At 43.2% G+C, this 21071-nt stretch overlaps 1 protein-coding gene across 5 annotated transcripts in view; it reads right to left on the bottom strand.

The window, feature by feature from the left end:
- Nucleotides 1–21071, bottom strand: part of TRIO (trio Rho guanine nucleotide exchange factor) — a 751422-nt gene that overhangs the window by 343979 nt on the left and 386372 nt on the right. For all 5 annotated transcript variants that reach the window (XR_013277581.1, XM_077491869.1, XM_077491868.1 and 2 more), the window contains exon 25: nucleotides 20640–20741. Coding sequence is in view for 4 of the 5 variants with exons in the window: in XM_077491869.1 (XP_077347995.1) it covers nucleotides 20640–20741 (102 nt within the window). In the remaining variant the exon portion in view is untranslated. The remainder of the gene's footprint in view (nucleotides 1–20639; nucleotides 20742–21071) is intronic.

Genomic DNA, 21071 nt, shown 5'->3' on the forward strand with positions numbered 1-21071 from the left:
TGCGACTACAGGAGATGATCAGACTGCGAATGCGACTACAGGAGATGATCAGACTGCGAATGCGACTACAGGAGATAACCAGAGTGCGAATGCGACTACAGGAGATGACCAGACTGCGAATGCGACTACAGGAGATGATCAGACTGCGAATGCGACTACAGGAGATGATCAGACTGCGAATGCGACTACAGGAGATGACCAGACTGCGACATAGTACAGGAGATGACCAGACCGGGAATGAGACTACAGGAGATGACCAGACTGCGAATGCGACTACAGGAGATGACCAGACTGCGAATGCGACTACAGGAGATGATCAGACTGCGAATGCGACTACAGGAGATGACCAGACTGTGAATGGGACATACTACAGGAGATGATCAGACTGCGAATGCGACATATTACAGAAGATGACCAAGTAGCTAGTTTTAAAATGTAAACATGTCCTCAGCCCCTTTATGGCACCTCCTTTACATTCCTGTCCTCACCCCCTTTGTAGAACCCCCCTTCACATTCCTGCCCTGCCTCCCTTTTATATCACCCCTCCTCATTCCTTTCTGTTTCTGATACTTTTCCCCCTCCCTCCTTCATAACAGTGCCCTCTTCCCTGTCTTACCTTACACAGGACACAGCAGATGACATCGGAAGTGCAGCAAAGGGATGGACAGAGGGCGGGACCTGCCCCAGTTAACTGATTGGTTGATAGAATGCAGAGCAGTTCTATTAACCAATCAGTTAACTGAGCCAGCCCCTGCCCTCCGTGCATCACTGTGCTGCTCTTCCGATGTCAGCTCTGTGAAGACAAAGCAGCTAGCAGACTGTGTTAGAGCCTCGGGCGGCTCTGGTCCTGCAAAGGGAACGGCGTTCCTGCTGTGAAAAAAGTGCGGGGACGCCGTTCCCACGCGTTCCCGCAGGACTCGAGCCCTGAAAATGGGCCACATGCGCCAACATTTTTGTGGTACTGTGCCCAGCTTAAACGCCAGCTCCCTCTTCCCTCTCTCCCAGGCCAGGAATGCTGCTGCCTGCAATAAATTCCACCAAGGAGACCACAGCACCCAAAATTCAATGAAGCAAGTGAGCTCCAACAGATATGTTACTTGGGCAGCAGAAAATAGCTTAAAGCATAGGGATCTGGAACTTTGCCTGGAGGGAAGCACTGTAACAGGCAATCAAAAAACAATGGTCATATTTTTCTGTGCTAGCACCTCAGGTAACTTTTACGAAGGACTAGCACAGTGGATCTTTATCTAGTCCATCAAAGACCTACATGTACATTAATCCTGAACTAGGGAGACTACAAAGATATACAAGGGTATCTAGCTAGTTGCTAAAATTTTCTTCCAGCTAAAGTCCGGATTGCTTTCTAATATAACATAAAAGTAGGCCAATCACATTCATATTTTGAGTACAAGAAAATAGAACCACCTTACATATGGTGTCCTGTTGGAAGGCAATATGGTTTAATATCATATTTCTGGAGTTTTACTTCCTGGTCGATACAGCCAGGTGGCCTATGTTGGAAGTTGCAAGTTGACCCAGCAGGGTGTTGTTAACAAGGAGTCATGAATGGGAATTCATCGCAGGCCTCCTGATAGGGGGTAGAGGAAAACCCCCTGAAGAAATGCAAAATCAAATGTCCTGTTACATAACATCAAAAGGCCAGCTGTCACTGAAGATGAACCAAATCAAATAGTGGTGATGCGTGGAGGAACGTTGCCCCTAGTTGACACTACAATTGTGTATGGCTGGGGTCTGAATGCATTTTAAAAGTGCTCACTAAATGGAAAATATCTCTCTTGCCTCATGGCTCTCTTGCCATTTTGAGCCCAGCTGAAAGCTATTGAACACAGAGGAGGACTTTGTGTAAAGTATCTTTTATATTTTTTTGTTTTATATGCTCTGTAGTATTTTCCTTTAGTGTTTTATGTTAGCATTCCTATTTTCTTGGGAAATAAATAAGACCCTTGTTTATATAAGCAGTGTGTTTATAATAGCTAACCTTATTATTATTGTATATATATTAAAGTGGGATTCCACCCTAAAGTGGAACCTCCGCTGATCGGAACCCCCCCCCCCCCCGGTGTCACAATTGACACCTTTCAGGGGGGAGGGGGGTGGAGATACCTGTCAAAGACAGGTATTTTCACCCACTTCCGGGCATAGACTCCCGCGGGAGTCTACGCCATTTCCTGCCCTGCCGCGCTGTCTGCTGGGACACACACGGGTCCCAGTGACAGCGCGGAGATTTCCTATTGCGCGGCGCGGCTCGCACATGCGCAGTAGGGAACCGGGAAGTGAAGCCGATTCGCTTTACTTCCTGATTCCCTCACCTCGAATGGCGGCGGCAGCAGCCGAGGCCCGAGCGGTCGATCGGCCTCGGCTGCCGGCATCGCTGGGACCCGGGACAGGTGAGTGTCCATTTATTAAAAGTCAGCAGCTGTAGTATTTATAGCTGCTGGCTTTTAATATTTTTTTGGGGGCGGAATCCCTCTTTAACTATAACAGAGCTTTGATACTCTAGCTAATTATAGGAATAGACAAGTTAAACATATTTATAAATATAGGGTGGAAATCTATGACCACCACAAATATTTATTTCATTTGGCACCCAGAAGCAGGAGTGTGGAATTTATTTCTGCACAGAAGCCAAACCCTAATGTATTTTTTTTTGTCTTGAGCTCCTATAAGCTGAGAAATCCTCTACGAGACCCAGAATTGAAAGTATTCCTCGACTGTGAACAAGATTAATGCTGGTTCATGAATTTTGAAGCCCTGCTTGAGTGGTCCCAAAAGTTCTGTGAAATATTTCCATCAGTGAGCGAAAGCGCAGTATTCAGGGAATTCTATCAGTCACTATATAGAAGTAGGGCATCCTATCTGGAGGAGTCCCTGAGTAGATTCTTTGGTACTATTGATTTACCAAGTATTTCAAATGATGAAAGGGTGTCTTTGGAGGCCCCATTAACATTGGATGAGCTAAGAGAAGCAATATCTAATTTACCTAATAATAAAGCACCAGGATCAGATGGCCAACCAGGGGAAGTGTATAAAAAATATGGGGATATTTTGTTACCCAAGTTGCTTGATGTCTTTAATTATGCCATGGAGGTGGGCTCATTAACCCCCTCTATGACTGAAGCAGTAATCATTGCTTTGCTGAAACCTGGTGAGGATACGAGTAATCCTGACTCATATCGCCCCATATCGTTATCGACGGATATCAAATTGCTGGTAAAGGCATTGGCGATAAGATTATCAAAATGCATTTAGAATTTAATCCATTGTGACCCATCGGTTTTTATCCCTAACAGATCCACAGCAAACAATATCGGATCTGGGATAATACGATCGTGACCAATAGTGTTGCTTGAAAAGTTTTTTCCTCTGAATGAGACGATCGCAAGTAACACTATCTGGAGATATCAGTGGGACCTTTTGATCTAATTAAATTTGAAGCTGCACACAAATATGGATGAAGTGACTATTATATACACTATCTGTGACTATTAATTTTGTCTTGGGTTTAGCACATTGCTATAGTGTTTTCTACAGATATATTATTTATTCATTTTTATGTGATTTGTGGTCACTAATTAATAGGGGTGCAACGGATCAAAAAACTCACGGATCGGATCCGTTCCTCGGATCAGCGTCACGGATCGGATCATTTTTCGGATCAGCAAATAATAATTTAATTTGCAAAAACATGTGAAAATTCCACCACCATATAGTCCCCACTGTAATATCCACAATCTCCCCCACTGTGGCTGAGCATGGCTGGTCCTGGCTGAGCACGGCTGGGTATGGGCTGGCAGAGTATGGGCTGGCAGGGTATGGGCTGGCAGAGTATTGGCAGGCAGGGTATGGCAGGCAGGGTATAGCAGAGTATTGGCAGGCAGGGTATGGCAGAGTATTGGCAGGCAGGGTATGGCAGAGTATTGGCAGGCAGGGTATGGCAGAGTATTGGCAGGCAGGGTATGGCAGAGTATTGGCAGGCAGGGTATGGCAGAGTATTGGCAGGCAGGGTATGGCAGAGTATTGGCAGGCAGGGTATGGCAGAGTATTGGCAGGAAGGGTATGGCAGCGTATTGCTGGGTACTTCAGGGTATGAAGGGATGGCAGCTTCCATCCGATCTCTCCCCTCCACTGTACAGATTAGTACAGAGAGGGGAGAGAGGAACCGGCGCCATGACACGACGACGGTTTGTTTACAAGTGATCGCTCTGTCGAAGCAATCACAGTGTAAACAGCCTGGGTGTAGAAAGATGGCCGCCGCTTCGGAGCTAGGCTAAGGCCGAGAATGCGTAGCGCTCCGCGGATCGCGGCATGTGCCGATCCGAGCGGGGTGACCGTTCAGATCGCGAATCGGTGATGATTCGTTGCACCCCTACTAATTAATATTCAACACATAGAACATTATTAGAGCTGCTCTCACAGGAATAATATATATTTTTTATTTTTTCTATTTGCACACCTATGGGATTTAGTGTTTTTTGGAAGTTATATGCCGTTTAGCATGAATGATAATAAGCACATTTGCAATTTGATTGGATGTGAAGTTTGGCAGTTAGTGTGGTGGGTTTTTTTTTCTCCAGCAGATATTAGTGATTGCACATATTTTTGCATTTTTTTCACAGCACTTTCGCACCTTGAAATGTGTTTACAGATCTGTTGCACATTACATTACATATTTGCACAGTGATTAACAAAGCTTGATACCTATTGTTATAGTAGCCACAGATATTGTAGGCTTATAGTCTGTGTGCAGACATTGAATTAGAAAGTTGACCAGAGCACACCATTAGATATAACAATAAAAACAATATCCATTGTCTATTTTTAAATCTACAACTCCCAACAGATAATATGGGAAACAGAGCTATACTGTCACTTGATGCTGCTAAAGCATTCAACAGTAAAGAGTGGGTCTTTTTGTTGAATTGTCAAACTATATGGGTTTGGTCCCAGATTTATCAAATGGATACAACTTTTGTATGACTCCCCAAGTGCAAGGGTATAGGTGAACGGATGCGTTTTGGCCTCTTTCCCTTTGACCAAAGGGACAAGGCAGGGATGTTCTTTATCCCCGCTTCTCTTTGCTCTGGCCATTGAGCAATTGGCTGAGGCTATCCGTTCCTCCACAAATACTGTTGGATTTCGTAGACCTACAGGTGAAGATAAGATAGCACTTTATGCGGATGACACCTTAGCGTTTCTGGGGGATACAGGTCCATCCCTGTCCGCAGTCATGTCCTTAATAGAATTATAAGGATCCTTTTCAGGATTTAATATTAACTGTTGCTCTTGGACCCTGTGCGTTTTGAGCACTCACGCCAGGTTCATCGGATAGCCCTGGTTACATAATTTAAATATTTGGGAGTGGTAATTTTAACATTACAACAGCCCATAGATAAGGGGGAGGTCACGATACCTAATCCAAGATTATATTTTATCGCATCACATTACAACACTGGCATGGCTGGGAGATACTGGATATGCAGGACCCTGAACAGAAGATAATAATATCACAATTTAAAAAACACCCTTTTGTTCAACCAATAGTAGCTCACCACTTTTACAATAAAAGAAAATCCCCTACTTTTTATTTGATTCATAGGATATGGGGAGCAGTCCAAACTATCACTCAACATAAGAGCTATACGAAACATATGCCTATTTGGGACAACTACCTTTATGAAATGAATAAACGTTTGGAATTTTCGGAGTGGAAAAAAGCGGGTATATTTCTGTATCAGTTATATGCAGGGAATGTTTTACTTCCTTTTGATATATTAAAAGACTGCTATCAATTAATGAACAAAAACTTCTACCAATATCTTCAAATACGCCATGCTTTACAGATTCAGAACTCGAAAATTCAATTACTGTATAAATATTCAAAAATATTAACAAAGGTGACTTCAGTTTCTTGCATGAAATAAGGATTAATAGGTGATCTTTATTCAAATTTACAATCAGAGAACACGGAAAAACATGAAAATAGTTTTGTAAGGTGGAAAAGAGACAGAGGATCTAGAGGAGGAGGAATGGACATGTGCCCTGGAAACACTTCCCAGGACATCCCTCTCACCCTCCCAAAGGCCATCTCAGCTTTTTATTATACATAGGGCCCATTACACCCCACAAAAACTCTATACTTGGGGAAAATACACAACACCATTATCCCCGCAATGCTCACTATTTAATGGTTCTCTTATTCACATGCTTTGGCGATGTCCAAAGCTTCATCGTTACTGGGAAAAAATATTTGTAACCCTAAATTTATTGTGCTTCACTGAGATAACAGGAACACCTAAACTTGCACTACTGGGAATAATTCCCGATGGGACGTTGCCAGTAGACAAGCACACTATGTGGATAAGATCTCTTTATTTAGCGCGTAAAGTTATTTTACAAAAATGGTCATCTGCTGATCCTCCAACCCATAAACAATGGGTTGAGAAACTTAATTACACACTCAAAAGAGAAAAATTAACATATAAACATAGAGGTACACCCCAAAGGTTTGGTAAAATATGGTCATGTTGGATAGACCCTAGTAATCAACTATATGATGGTTTACCTAGTGGAGAGGAGTGAGGTAGAAGAGTTAGATGGGGCAAATAGTAGAAGTAGAGGAGTGAGATGTAGACGAGACCAAATTAGTGCGCAATAGAAATATAACTTGATGCTGTACAGAGGAAGCTGCCATGGTTTAAAGTTTGAAATTAGCGTTGAACAACTTGCTGAGTAAAATATATCTATGTCTCTATGATGTTTTGTTTAGTATATGTTAAGTTACTTTAGTCCGAGAGGTGCCAGGTTTATTTGTTTTCCTATTTTTTGTTTTGATATTTTGTGGATTAATGTGACATATATATATATATGCAAGTTTAATAATAATAAAAAAAAGTGAGCGAAAGTGCAGAGCTGGTGAGAATTTTGGCTGGTATATATGTATGTGTTAACGTTTAATGCAAATAGTTTTAGGCCTGTGTAGCTGGTAAAGTGTGCCAACGAGTGAGGGGCTTATCACCCTTGGTTAACTGATGTACCTGCAGATTTATAGGATAAACCATGCATGTTCGAGGAGAAAGTGGGAGAAATATAGATTATATGTTATGTATATTTTAAAGTAAAATAGTTTTTCCTCTAATAGAAGATTAATGAAGACTACAATCTGAGGGCTAAAATCAGTGGTAATAAGGAGACAGTAAGGCATTGATTAACAGTGTGTGTCTCCTTGTGGTGGACTACAAGTCCATATTAGCTTTTGAACAGCTGTCTCTCTGTCTCTTGTGTCTAAGGCCGCGTACACACGGGCGGACTGTTCGTCCAACTTTGTCCGCTGAACAGTGTTTGGGCGGACAGTCCGCTCGTGTGTGGGCTTTCAGCGGACAGTTTCAGCGGACAGTTGGACGGACAAGGTTTTTCGGAAATTCCGTAAAACTGTCCGCTGAAACCTTGTTTCAGCAAACAGTCCGCTCGTGTGTAGGCTTGTTCGTCAAACAAAGTTGCGCGCATGCTCAGAAAGGATTTTCACGCCGAAAGCTATAATGCAGTGTATAGGACGTCGTATTTTTCGTCCCGTCGTACGTGCCATTCACGTCATCGCGCACGGTTTCAGCAAACTGTTCGTCCGTCGTGTGTGGCCATGTCCGTCCATGCTAAGTTTGAGCGGACTGTTTGCCGAAACTGTTGGACGGACAAAGTTGGGCGAACAGTCCGCGCGTGTGTACGCGGCCTAACTGTAGTAAAAACTGGTTAGACAACCTTCAGTGTGAACACAGTTAACACGTCATTGGAATGTTCCTTAAAAAGCATGCTTCTGCTAATTTCAACTTTTCGGCAGCTTTGACCCTCCAATTTAACAATTTATTGAGACAACGATGTTCACGATGATATAAAACAAACCGTCATCAAAGAAAGGCAAGAAGAAAGTCAGAATGGTGAATGTGATATGCATGTTGCTGAGAATGAAAGACATTGCTTAACCACTTGAGATCCGCGCTATAGCCAAATGACGGCTACAGCGCGGATCTCCTTTTCCGGGACGACGTCAATAGACGTAGTCCCGTGTACGAGCGGCCTGCGCGCCCCCTGAGGGACGCGCGCGGCGCGCTCTGTGATCAGCGAGTCCATGAGACTCGCCTGATCACCGATCCGTGCAAGGGGTCGATCCCGACCCCTTATCACGTGATCAGCTGTCAGCCAATGACAGCTGATCATGTGATATAACGGAGCCGGTAATCGGCTATTATTCCTCCTCGCGCTGACAGCGCGAGGAGAAAAAAAAAAAGTCGATCACCGGCGGCCGTGATCGGGACATCAGTCCCGATCACGGCCAGCCCTGCTAGCGCCCACCTGCCCCCTGCCAGTGCCCACCTGCCCCCTGCAGTGCCATACTTATTAAAAGTAAGTGCCCCCCGTCAGTGCCACTCAGCAGTGCCCACAGTGCCACCCAGCAGTGCCCACAGTGCCACCCAGCAGTGCCCACAATCTGCCTCAAAGGTGCTGCACCCCAGTGCCACATATCCGTGCCCATCAGTGTCATCTACCAGTGCCCAGCAGTGCCGCCCATCAGTGCCCAGCAGTGCCACCTATGAGAGCCACCTATCAGTGCCCATCAGTCCCATCTATCAGTGGTACCTATCAGTGCCCATCCATGCCACCCATCCGTGCCATCTTATCTGTGCCCATCTTTGCCCATCAGTGCCGCCTTATCTGTGCCCATCGGTGCCGCCTTATCTGTGCCTATTAGTGCCGCCTTAACTATGCCTATCAGTGCCCACCAGTGCAGCCTATCAGTGCCCACCAATGTAGCCTATCAGTGCCCACCAATGCAGCCCATCAGTGCCCACCAGTGCAGCCTATCAGTGCCGCCTAATCAGCGCACTTCAATGAAGGAGAAAAATGACCCGTTTGCAAAATTTTATAACAAACTATTAAAACATGATTTTTTTTTTTTTTTGCATCTTTTTTTGTTTAGCAAAAAATAAAACTCCCAGCTGTAACTAAATACCACCAAAAGAAAGCTCTATTTGTGGGAAAAAAATGATAAAAATGTCATTTGGGTACAGTGTTGTATGCCTGCGCAATTGTCATTCAAAGTGCATCAGCGCTGAAAGCTGAAAATTGGTCTGGGACTGAGGGGGGTTTAAGTGCCCAGTAAGCAAGTGGTTAAAAAAAATAATATACAATGGTATGAAGACAGAACATAATAGAGCAGATAGAAAGTGTAAGTATGAATATATTATTAATGGCTGCAAAGGCAGATGTAAATGTTTGCGATCACATTGAGCAATTGGTGACTGAAGTATGTATTGGAAAAGAAAATTGATGAATTGGACTAAACATGTAAACTAAGAGAAAGTTGTACTGCCTCTTTGAATCAAAGAAATGCATAGAATGAGTGTATTCGAATACTGCAAAGGAAGGAAATACAGGGTGCACAGGCAGAAGTGCTTAGCAAAGATAGAGGCTCTAGAACAACATTTAGGGAAGCCAAATGCTATTGTGGTTGCAAGGGATGTTGTTTTGGTTGGAATCAGGATTGGTAATATGGAGGATGAGTATTTAAACAAAATTGCCGTAGCTGCTTTTGAAATTGATTTAGGAGTTAAAGTGGAAAACGCACCTGAGTTTTTCAAGAACAGTAACATGACAGTGGAGACTTTTGATGAGTCCATTGCTAGTGACTCCTCAGACAATAAAAGTGTAAAGTCTGTTGATTCCAATCATAGTAATGTTATGCAGCAATGCGAGTCTCCATTGCCATATGCTAAGAGAAAGAAGGGCCTATGCAGGGAGACCAGCTCTCAAATACTTTTTGTGTAAAAAATTGCAAGGTATTGTTTGGTGGCTAAAAATAATAATATGCAAAGGAAATCGCACTACCCTAAAACTACACCAAGGCATTATGAAGTTTAGAAGAAGTGCTAATGCTGCATCTGAAAGACTGTGCCCAGCAGCAAGATTGGTGGAACATTTTGCCTGCATTTATGAATGCAAATGTACCAAGAATACATGTGCAATGGGTTGGGAACAAGAAATGGAAATTATGTTTTTTTGGGGGAGAGAAATTGAAAGAAGGAAATGTTGTTAATGTGTGACATGTATTGCATAACTAAGTTAATATGGTGTAGTTACCCAGAAGGCAGGCACTTAAGCATAGTAAGGTGTCTGTTAGCCAGGTAAGAGAACTCCAGCTGACACATTAATGGGGTGAAAGTTTCCATGTTGGGGTTGTCTCTCAATTTTAGCAGTACTACAGAGAGGTTCTCGGTTACACGACATGTGGGATACCAGAGCTGGACATAGGAGAGATACTTCTGGTTGATGTCTCACCTGAGAGGTTGAAACCCTGCACAGGTAATGCCAGTGACTACACACAAAAGAATGCTGCATTAGAAAAAGGGGAACCACTATAAAAATAGAGCTAAGCTCTTGCCTAGAGCTGGGTACCAGGGTACAGTATGCCATCACCACATGGCACTTCAACGTCTCACAGTGGTTAATAGAAACCTATTACCCTATATGTGCTCAGTATACACTGAATCAAGTGTGGTCATTGTACCAGTGATTTAATCCGAGAGATGTGCGGACACAGAATGAGGTTCATTCAAAACTCTTATTTCTGAGGAGTAACCGAAAGAAGGATATATTCAGCAATATACTGGGGGGAATAGGAGCCGGGATGGGTGACCACTTTAACCTGGGAATATATGTGACTTTGCTGAATGTTATTAAGGATGTCATCCTCAGAGAGATGACATCCTTAATAACAGTCAACAAAATCACAAATATTCCCAGGTTAAAGTGGCTCAAGATTTGGTCCACCATTTTAACCACTTCCAACCTGGCCAATGTACAAATACGGCTGGGTGAGTGCTCTCTCCTGACTGGATGTTCAGAAACGCCCTTCAGAAGGAGGGGGAAAGCTTGCATGCATGCCCACGCAGGGGCCCGATCGTGATGCGCTTGTGTCACCCGGACGCGGCGCATTTCCGGTCGGCAGGAGGGCTCTGTGATTGGTCCTCCTGATCACATCCATGTCCAATCACAGCCTTCATGTGATGTAAACAAAGAGCTGGTTGCGAGGAAATCGGCGCGCCTCTCCTCACACGGAAGTTGTCGGTGAGGAAAAGAGGGCAGATCGCTGCAGCAGGCTGGTGATCAGTGAGTATGTGCTTTTTTTTTTTTACAGCTTTTTACTCACTGATCACCAACCTAGTGTAAACACAAAGTGTAAAACACAATGCCCCAAAACACGTCCCCAAATAAAAAAAAACACATGTCCCCCACATATGTTCCACTAAAATCACATGGCCCAATGATTATCTGCACACATATGGCCGTGATCACCTGCGCACATCTGTACATGATCATTTGTGTACATATATCCGTGATCACACAAACCAATTATTATACAGTTAACGGAAAAAATGTTAACAGAAGCATGTAGCAGAATACACTTGGCTTAAATTTATGACAAAATTGGATTTTATTGGATTTCTTTTAAAATAGAAAGAAGAAAATATATATTTTTTTAATTTCCTTTCTTTTTTCGCTTATATCGCAAAAATTTTTAAACAGAGTCTAAAATAAATACCACCAAAATAAAGCTCTATTTGTGTGAACAAAATGATAAAAATTTCATTTGGGTAGAGTGTAGCATGACCGCGCAATTGTCATTGAAAATGCAAGAGTGCAGAAAGCTGAAAAATGGTCTGGGAAGGAAGGGAGCGATAGTGCACAGTATTGAAGTGATTAAGAGGTTGGTAGAGTGTGTGGTGGTACAGGGCAAAAATATGTAATGGGCTCTGGCGTGCATGCAGTGGCAGGCAGAATTATCAAACAACATCAAGCTGATTGTACAGTCTCTGTATGAGGGGCAGTGACCTTATGAGTTAGCATCACAGCTCAGTTAGATTTTGCCAAAACACATATTTTACAGTAATCCAAAGTGGTGGTTGAATGCCTGGATGGGTTTAGATTTAGAAGGATTTTTTGTATATTTTTGTGAAAATATGGTTTCAATAAACATTTCGCCCTCTATCATAATCATAATCTTAGCAGAAAACGGTCTGGACCACCTGAGGTTAAAAGTTGATAGCAGGACCCAAAAGCAAAAGGGTTAAATGTTGAATACAATTTGAACATACAAATAAAGACCAGTCCTTCAGAATCAATGAATGGAAAGACCAGACCTTTTGGAACAATGCACTGATAAATCATAGCTAGAGTTGCTTGGCTATAGTAAGATGAGACATGTTTGGTGCAAACTGAAAGAGCCTTATACCAACTGTAAAGCATGGTGGTGGAAATGCTATTAGTTTGGGCTTTTCTTTGCCGTTTCTGGGCCTGGGCATACGCGTGCTTGATCTGGATCTTTCAGCGTGATAATGGTCCAAAGCACAATCCTTGTTAACAATGTGATCAGCTGTGATTGGTCACAGCTGATCATGTGGTATAGAGCCTACATCATAGGCTCCTTACCACGATCGGCGATGCGTTGCGCATGAGTGGCTTATCCTTCTGGACGTCATATAACACCCAGTCAGCATAATGGAACCACACTGGGGACATCAATCCGCAATGGGGTGGGCAGGAAGTGGTTAAGGGCCAGTTCACACCAGATGCAGTTCCATGTGCTTTTTTTTCTGCACTAAAAATGCATGCACAATGTTTTTCATGTATTCCAATGTTTCTAGTTCACGCCAATGCAGTCAGTTCCAGGTCAGTTTCTGGTCAGTTTCTGGTGCAGAACATGCCTGGAACTGACTGCATTGGTGTGAACTAGAGCCATTGGAATACATGGAAATCACTGTGCATGCATTATTGCTGCCAGGTCACGCCACAAAAATGCACCCCGGATACGTTCCAGATCAGTTTTTGCTTACAGTTTACACTACACCCAGTTCCAATGCAGTTGCATTTTTGATACAATTTGAAATGTTCCAGTACAGTTCTGTGCAGAAAAAATGCAGCATGCTCTACTTTTTTTTAGCACTGGAAACTGACTGCACTGGTGTGAACTAGAGCCATTGGAATATATGAAAAACACTTTTTTAGTGCAGAAAAAGCACACGGAACTGCATCTGGTGTGACTTAGCAATTGTGCAGAAAAAAAGCGCATAGAGTTGCATCTGGTGTGAACTAGCACTTGTACGGAAAAAAGTGCATGGAACTGCATCTGGTGAACTAGCACTAAAAACTGTAAATTTCGGTTTTCAGCCAAATGCATCCTGCATTTTCGGTTTCGGCAACAAAATTTGCATTCGGTGCATCTCATACTTTTACATGACTATATTATTGTAATAATAATAGATGCCAACATGCTAAACAGGATTTTACTTTAACTGCTTGCCAACCAGCCACTGCAGTTATACTGCGGCAGGTTGGCTCGTTTGCACAAATCGTAGTAGGTGTCAGGCATATACACAGTGATCTGTGGGCCTTGTCCCCTGGCCACCCGTGATTGTTCCCCCGTGGAGACAGAACGGGGATCTGCCATAGTAAACAAGGCAGATCTCCGTTCTGGCAGGGGATCACACAGACATCTCGTCTTTCTGCTATGCAGGAAGACGGATCTGTGTGTTGTCCCAGGCAGCCCATCCCCCCACACAGTTAACTCCTTGATCGCCCCCAATGTTAACCCCTTCCCTTCCAGTGCCACTAGTACGATTTCAGTGTGTATTTTTAGCACTGATCACTGTAATTAATCTCACTGGTTCCCAAAAAGTGTCAAAAATGTCAGCTAGGTGTCTGATCTGTCCACCGCAATGTCGCAGTCCCAATAAAAATTGCTGAGCACCACCATTACTAGTAAAAATAAAAATAAATAAATAAGTCTATCCCCTATTTTGTAGACGCTATAACTTTTGCGCAAACCAATCAATATACGCTTATTGGGTTATTTTCAGGCAAGGGTTTAGGCTGGTGCACAAAGTGTCACGTCGGAAACAAGTGTTTGGCACTTGTACATGGGCACTTCTTCTAACAAGACCACCTGTCATCTTCACCCCTCACCATGCCGTCTCTGCTCTACTCCTTCAGGTAACTGCACTGATCTTCCCTGCAACACAAAATCTCTCTACCTGTCTGTGATTTTCCCACCTGACTCCTCTTCATACCCTCTGGTAACTGCAAAGACTCCACTCAAACACTTGACTACATTGCCTAACTGAACTTTAATTCTGCCTTACTAAGAATTTGAAACTACTGTCTATATTTGTTTTTGAAAGTGCCACTTATATTGTATTATGCTGCCCTGAACAAGATCAAACATTTCACCTTATTCTGTTGTTCCCTCTTGCACTGCACTCTGTCCAGGCCAGTTGTAAACACACCCCACACACACACGCCTGGTTTTATCAGCTTCTAATTTAATAATTTTGAATCATCCCCCCACACCTTCCCAGTATAAACGTAGTTCATTTCTTGGGATGGCTGGCGAGAGCTTAGCCTGGTCACTCCTTGCACAAAGTGTCACGCCGGCAACAAGTGCTTGGCACTTCGACTAGGGCACTGCTACAAAAAAGTAAGTACAGACATTATTGTTCCACTGCTATTTGGCAGGAAGTTCCTCTTAATACTCTAACTTACCTCAGCCTTCCTTCTATTCCCCTCTCCCCACCCTCCAACATGCTCACACTAATGTTTGTTAAAACGTCCTCTCTCCTCAAACTCTCATTTCTTTATCCCCCATCTCCAGCCCCCAGTCTGTACATATCTCCCTCTCTTCTGCCCACTCAATATCACTCCACTTACCACCTCCTGCTCATTCTAAGCCCACATAGTATCAACCACGTCCATACCACCACAGCATCTGCCCTCCTATAAATCCCACTCCCGGCCTTACCACCCTCCTAATGTCTGGGGACATTGCACCAAACCCCGGTCCTCCCATACCCAATTCCCACCCCCAAAATTGTCTACCTCATCCAACAGTCCTAACGCCCACCTTCTCATCTCAATTCCCCTGATTCCACAACTCGGCCCCCCTCTTTCATGTGCCCTCTGGAATGCCCTCTCAGTCTTCAACAAACTAGGCTCTGTCAATGACGTTTTCCTCTCCAAATCCCTTAATCTATTTGCTATAACTGCAACCTGGATCCAGGAATTTGACACTACCTCTGCAGTTGCCCTGTCCCACAGTGGAGTCCTTTGGATTCCCTCCACCAGACCCAGTGGACGATAAGGAGGTGGTGTCAGACTTCTCTCCCCACAATGCACCTTCCAGGCACTTCCCACAACTCCCTCTTTCCCCCTGCTCTTTTGAAATGCACTGCATTTGTCTTTTCTCTCCAGTTTGTCTGAGGGTCGCAGTTATTTATCGACCTCCTGGACCAGTGTCATGCTTTCTGGATGACTTCTCTGCATGGCTACCCTATTTTCTCTCATCTGAAGTGCCGGCCATCATCTTAGGTGACTAACATTCCAATTAATGTTAATACTGCTACCACTTCTAAACTACTCAACTTAACCTCCTCTTTTAACCTAACACAATGGACACAAACCACCACTCACTCCAACGGTAACACTCTCGACCTCGTATTCTCCCATCGTTGCACTCCCTGCAATCTCTCTAACACACCCTTTCCTCTCTCTGATCACAACCTTATCCGTTTCCCTCTCTCGTCTCCTACATACCATGCTGCCAACCCACAAACCACTACCCGCAGAAACCCTTGCAACCTCAACCCTTCCCTTCTTCACTCTGCTGCTGATGGCCTTTATGACAAAATCGCACCCCTGTCCTGCCCAGACCTAACCACTTCCATCTACAACACACTGTCATCCTCCCTAGACGTACTTGCTCCTCTTTCTACACGCAGAACCAGGCCCCATCTGCCACAACCCTGGCAAACAGACGACACCAGAAGTCTCAAGAGACACAGCTGTAAATCTAAGTCCCTGCAAGACTTTACCCTCTACACATCTGCCCTTCTCAAATACAACTCCTGCCTCCACACTGCTAAACAAACCTATTACAACACCCTCATCAAAAACCTATCATCCAAACCTCGTCAACTCTTTTATACCCTTAATTCCTTACTTCACCCCCCAACTTGCTTACCGCTCAACAGATTGCCAACCATTTCAATAGCAAAATCGACACAATACGCAAGGAGATATCCAACATTCAACTTTCTCCCCTACCCAACACACCAGGACCAACACAACACTCAATACTCTCCTCTTTTTGCCCTGTTACCACAGATGAATTTGATAAACTCCTCTCCATGGCCCACCTCACTACCTGTTCCCTGGACCCTGTCCCCTCACAATTACCGCGACCACCTTCCCACTCTATCCTCAACTCCCTAACCCACATCTTCAACTTCTCCCTCTCTTCTGGCACCTTTCCTTCCCTGCTCAAACAAACTGGTTACCCTCATACTCAAAAAACCCTCACTAGACCCCACATGTTTGAATAACTTAAGATACATCTCCCTGCTCCCATTTGCCTCCAAGCTCATCGAAGGCCTTGTCCATGACTGAATGAGTCGCTACTTCATGGACAACAACCTTCTCGACCCCTACAGTCTGATTTCCACCCACAACATTCTACTGAAACTGCCCTACTAAAACTCACCAATGACCTAGTCACTGCTAAATCCAACGGCCTCTACTCCATACTCATAGTTTTAGACCTCTCTGCTGCCTTTGACACAGTTGATCACCTGCTCCTCCTCAGCAAATTACACTCCCTTGGCCTCCGTGATTCTGCTTTATCCTGGTTTTCCTTCTACCCATCTTTCAGTGTCACTTACAACTCCATCTCCTCCTCTCCCCTTCCTCTTTCTGTTGGGGTACCCCTAGGTTCTGTCCTTGGGCCCCTTCTATTCTCGCTCTATACCACTTCCCTGGGTCAGCTGACAACCTCCGATGGTTTTCAATACCACCTCTATGCTGACGACACCCTCTCCACTCCTCAACTCAACCCCTCGATCTCCTCACAGATCAGATCTCAAACGTACTGAATGACATATCAGTATGGATGTCACACCACTGCCGCAAACTTAATCTTTCTGAGCCTGTTATATTTCCTCCTTCACAATATCTTCACAATACCTCCCCCCCCCCCCCCCGTGACTTCACCATCAAAAACACAACCATTGGTCCCTGCACACATGCCAGGGTTCTGGGTGTAATCCTTGATGCTGACCTCTCCTTCAGCCCCCATATCCAATCACTGGCTAAATCCTGCCGCCTTCAACTCCGCAATATCTCCAGAATTCAATTCTTCCTGACTAATGACACCACAAAGCAACTCATTCACTCCTTGATTATTTCCCACCTAGACTACTGCAACTCTCTACTTAATGGCCTACTCTTAAGCAGGCTATCCCCCCTTCAGTCTATTATGAATGCTACTGCTAGACTAATACACCTCACTAATCAATTTGTGACTGCCGCCCTCTCTGCCAATCCCTTCACTGGCTTCCCCTACCCCACTGTGTAAAATTCAAAATGCTAGTCATAACATACAAAGCCATCCACAACATGGCCCCCCATCTACATCACCAACCTCATCTGCAGATATCACCCAAATCGTCCCCTCCGCTCCTCCCAGGACCTCCTGCTTTCTAGCTCCCTTGTTACCTCCTTCCATGCTTGCCTTCAAGGCTTCTCCAGGGCCTCTCCCATCCTCCTGAACTCCCTGCCCCAGTCTGTCCAATCAGCCCCTACCCTGTCCACCTTTAGGAGATCCTTGAAAACAAATTTACTCAGGGAAGCCTATCCCACACCCACCTAACAACTGTCCCCAAGCAATCCCCATCAAATCATTCTCTGCAGCTATTGGCTTTTGTACCACCACCCCCTCCCTTTAGAATGTAAGCTCTATGAGCAGGGCCCCTCCTGTACCTTTTGTATTGAACTGTACTGTAATTGTGTCCCCCCCCCTATACATTGTAAAGCGCTGTGTAAACTGTTGCCTCTATATAAATCCTGTATAATAATAAATAATTTTTTTATCCAAAAATATGTAGAATACATATTGGCCTAAACTGATAAATAATTGTGATTTTTTATTTATTTTTTAATTGGGAATGTTTTATAGCAGAAAGTAAAAAAAAAAAATATATATATATATATATATATATATATATATATATATATATATATATATATATATATATATATATATATATATATATATATATATATATATATATATAAATAATGTTTTACATTTAGACCCCTAAAAAGCAAGCCATTAATTTCCTGTATGTTAATCCTTTCACATTGCACTCCTTACACATTGCATGTAAACAATGTTGTAGCCAGTCAAACTGCCTGCAAAAGTCATGTAAGTCAACGCAGCTAAATTATGTATTCCTGCCCAATTGAACAACTCTACTGTACCATTTGTATGTGAGCAAGCAAAGTAGATGAAATTAGATAAATGGAGGACCTATCTATCATCAAAAAACAAATATGAGACATACAAATCCAATTGGTTTTAGTGAGTTGGACTACTTTTGCTTGGAAGTTCTCAGTAAAAACTGGTTGTCGCACTTGTGTGGCTCCCCCTCCTGTCAACCCCTCCCCCCAAATAATTTGCTTTAACGTGAGTACACACTATAAGAAAATTGGGCGAACAATCGCCGGTTTTCCTTGATGTTTCACAACAAGTCAAACGGAGGATGGAAGAGAAATATGATATCTCTCGTACGACAAAGGCTTTTTTTTTGTTTGTTTCTGATCATGCGCAGTCTTTTGTATCTGATCTTTTTACGAAAACAGTACACATTAAAGGGGTTGTAAAGGTTCATTTTTTTATTTTCTACATAGGTTCCTTTAACCACTTGCAGACCGGACCAATTTGCTGGTCAAAGACCAGACCCCTTTTTGCGATTCGGCACTGCGTCGCTTTAACTGACAATTGCGTGGTTGTGCAACGTGGCTCCCAAACAAAATTGACGTCCTTTTTTTTCCCACAAATAGAGCTTTCTTTTGGTGGTATTTGATCACCCCTGCGGTTTTTATTTTTTGCGCTATAACCAAAAATAGAGCGACAATTTTGAAAAAAAAAACGCATTATTTTTTACTTTTTGTTATAATAAATATCCCCCAAAAATATATAAAAAACATTTTTTTTCCTCAGTTTAGGCCGATATGTATTCTTCTACATATTTTTGGTAAAAAAAAATCGCAATAAGCGATTATTGATTGGTTTGCGCAAAAGTTATAGCGTTTACAAAATAGGGATAGTTTTATAGCATTTTTATTAATAATTTTTTATTATTTTTTTTTTTACTAGTAATGGCGGCGATCAGCGATTTTTATTGTGACTGCGACATTGTGGGGGACCCATCGGACATTTTTGGGACCAGTGTCATTTATACAGTAATCACTGCTATATAAATGCAGTGATTCCTGTGTAAATGACACTGGCAGTGAAAGGGTTAACCAGTGGGTGGCAGTGTAGGGGTTAAGTGTTCCTAGGGGTGTGTTACTAACTGTGGGGGGGTTGGGCTTTCATTTAGTGAACACTGATCTCTGCTCCAATCACATGGAGCAGAGATCAGCGTCACTAGTTGCTAGGCAGAATAGAGAAATGTTGTTTACACAGCATTTCCTCCATTCGGCCGCTCCGTGAGACGATCGCGGGGATGCCCGCGGCGATCGAGTCCGCGGGTCCCGCGACTGTACTCACGGGGGTCCCGACCAGCGCGGGAGCGCGCCGCCGGCGGCGCGCTCCCGATGGCAGGGCGGCATTGAATATTGGATGTACCTGTACGCCAATATGCCTGCCCGTGCCATTCTGTCGACGTACATAGTCGTGCGCTGGTCGGGAAGTGGTTAAGCTAGTGCATTGTTAGTTCACTTACCTTTTCCTTCGATTTCCCTTCTAAATGTTTTTTTTCTTTGTCTGAATATCTCACTTCCTGTTTCTCCTCAGTAAACTTCACACCATCATCCGAGTGGTGGTTAATCATCCATAACAGCTTACTGAGGAGGAACAGGAAGTGAGAAATTCAGACAAAGAAAACAAAGAAAAAAAACATTTAGAAGGGAAATCGAAGGAAAAGATAAGTGAACCAACAATGCACTAGCTTAAAGGAACCTATTTAGAAAATAAAAAACGAACCTTTACAACCCCTTTAAAACGATAATTGTTAGTTTTGTTCACATACAAAAAAAAAAAATTGCCCCTTCAGAAATGTTCATTTGGAAAGTCTAAATCGGATGTAAAAAGTTCTGTACACACCATACGAAAAAAATTGTGCCTCATACGGAATTTCTTTTCCCCAATTTTCTCATAGTTTGTACCAAGCTGTACTCTAATTCCCTGCACCCTACATAAACATCATCCAATTTTGAGACTTGCAACCCCACACCTTTTTTGTGGAGATGACCTTAAATACTTAAATAGGTGGTCAATTACCACCCTAACACTCTCCCACTTTAGCCAGTGGAACTTTCCGGGGTTTGCGGATGCTCCTGCCTTGTTAAACTGGCCCAACCCCAGATAGAGGCTCATGAAGGACATTCCTTTTGGTATGATATTGATATAATGTGTTTCTATCACTGTATCATGACCTTTGTATGCTGAAAATCAAAATAAAGGATTAAAAAAAAGAAAAAAGACAAAAACACATTTTTCAGTTCACATTTGTTCTCACCTTAAGGACAATTTTGTTATCGGATGTTGGCGTTCTTCCAATCCAAAGTGCAAATTTACATGGGTCTCCTTCCACATGTTCTGTGACACCTAATTCAGAGGTCTGACAGAAAAAAAACAGAAGCATTAAATATACTGTACTATATTAGAAGCACAGAGCTCTTTAAAAATTTGCTATTATTATGTTACAGGAATTATATGTCTCAAACTGTTTGTTAAAAGCTTTATGAAATAAAGGGAGACAGTAAAGGTTCAATACAACTTCAGACAGGACTGTTAGGTAGACCCTGTTCGTGAGAGTTTACAATCTAAACCAAGGGACAAGAGATATATAAAAAGCTAACTATGTGGGGATAAGCTTGAAAGTAAAATTCTGTGGTTAGCTTAAAGGCAGCATAGGCTTGCCTGAAAAGATGAGTTTTCATTGATCACC

Source organism: Lithobates pipiens, unplaced genomic scaffold, assembly GCF_037356315.1.
Source record: "Lithobates pipiens isolate NorthernLeopardFrog02 unplaced genomic scaffold, aLitPip1_a1.2 Scaffold_19, whole genome shotgun sequence".
In the NCBI taxonomy this organism is placed as follows: domain Eukaryota; kingdom Metazoa; phylum Chordata; class Amphibia; order Anura; family Ranidae; genus Lithobates; species Lithobates pipiens.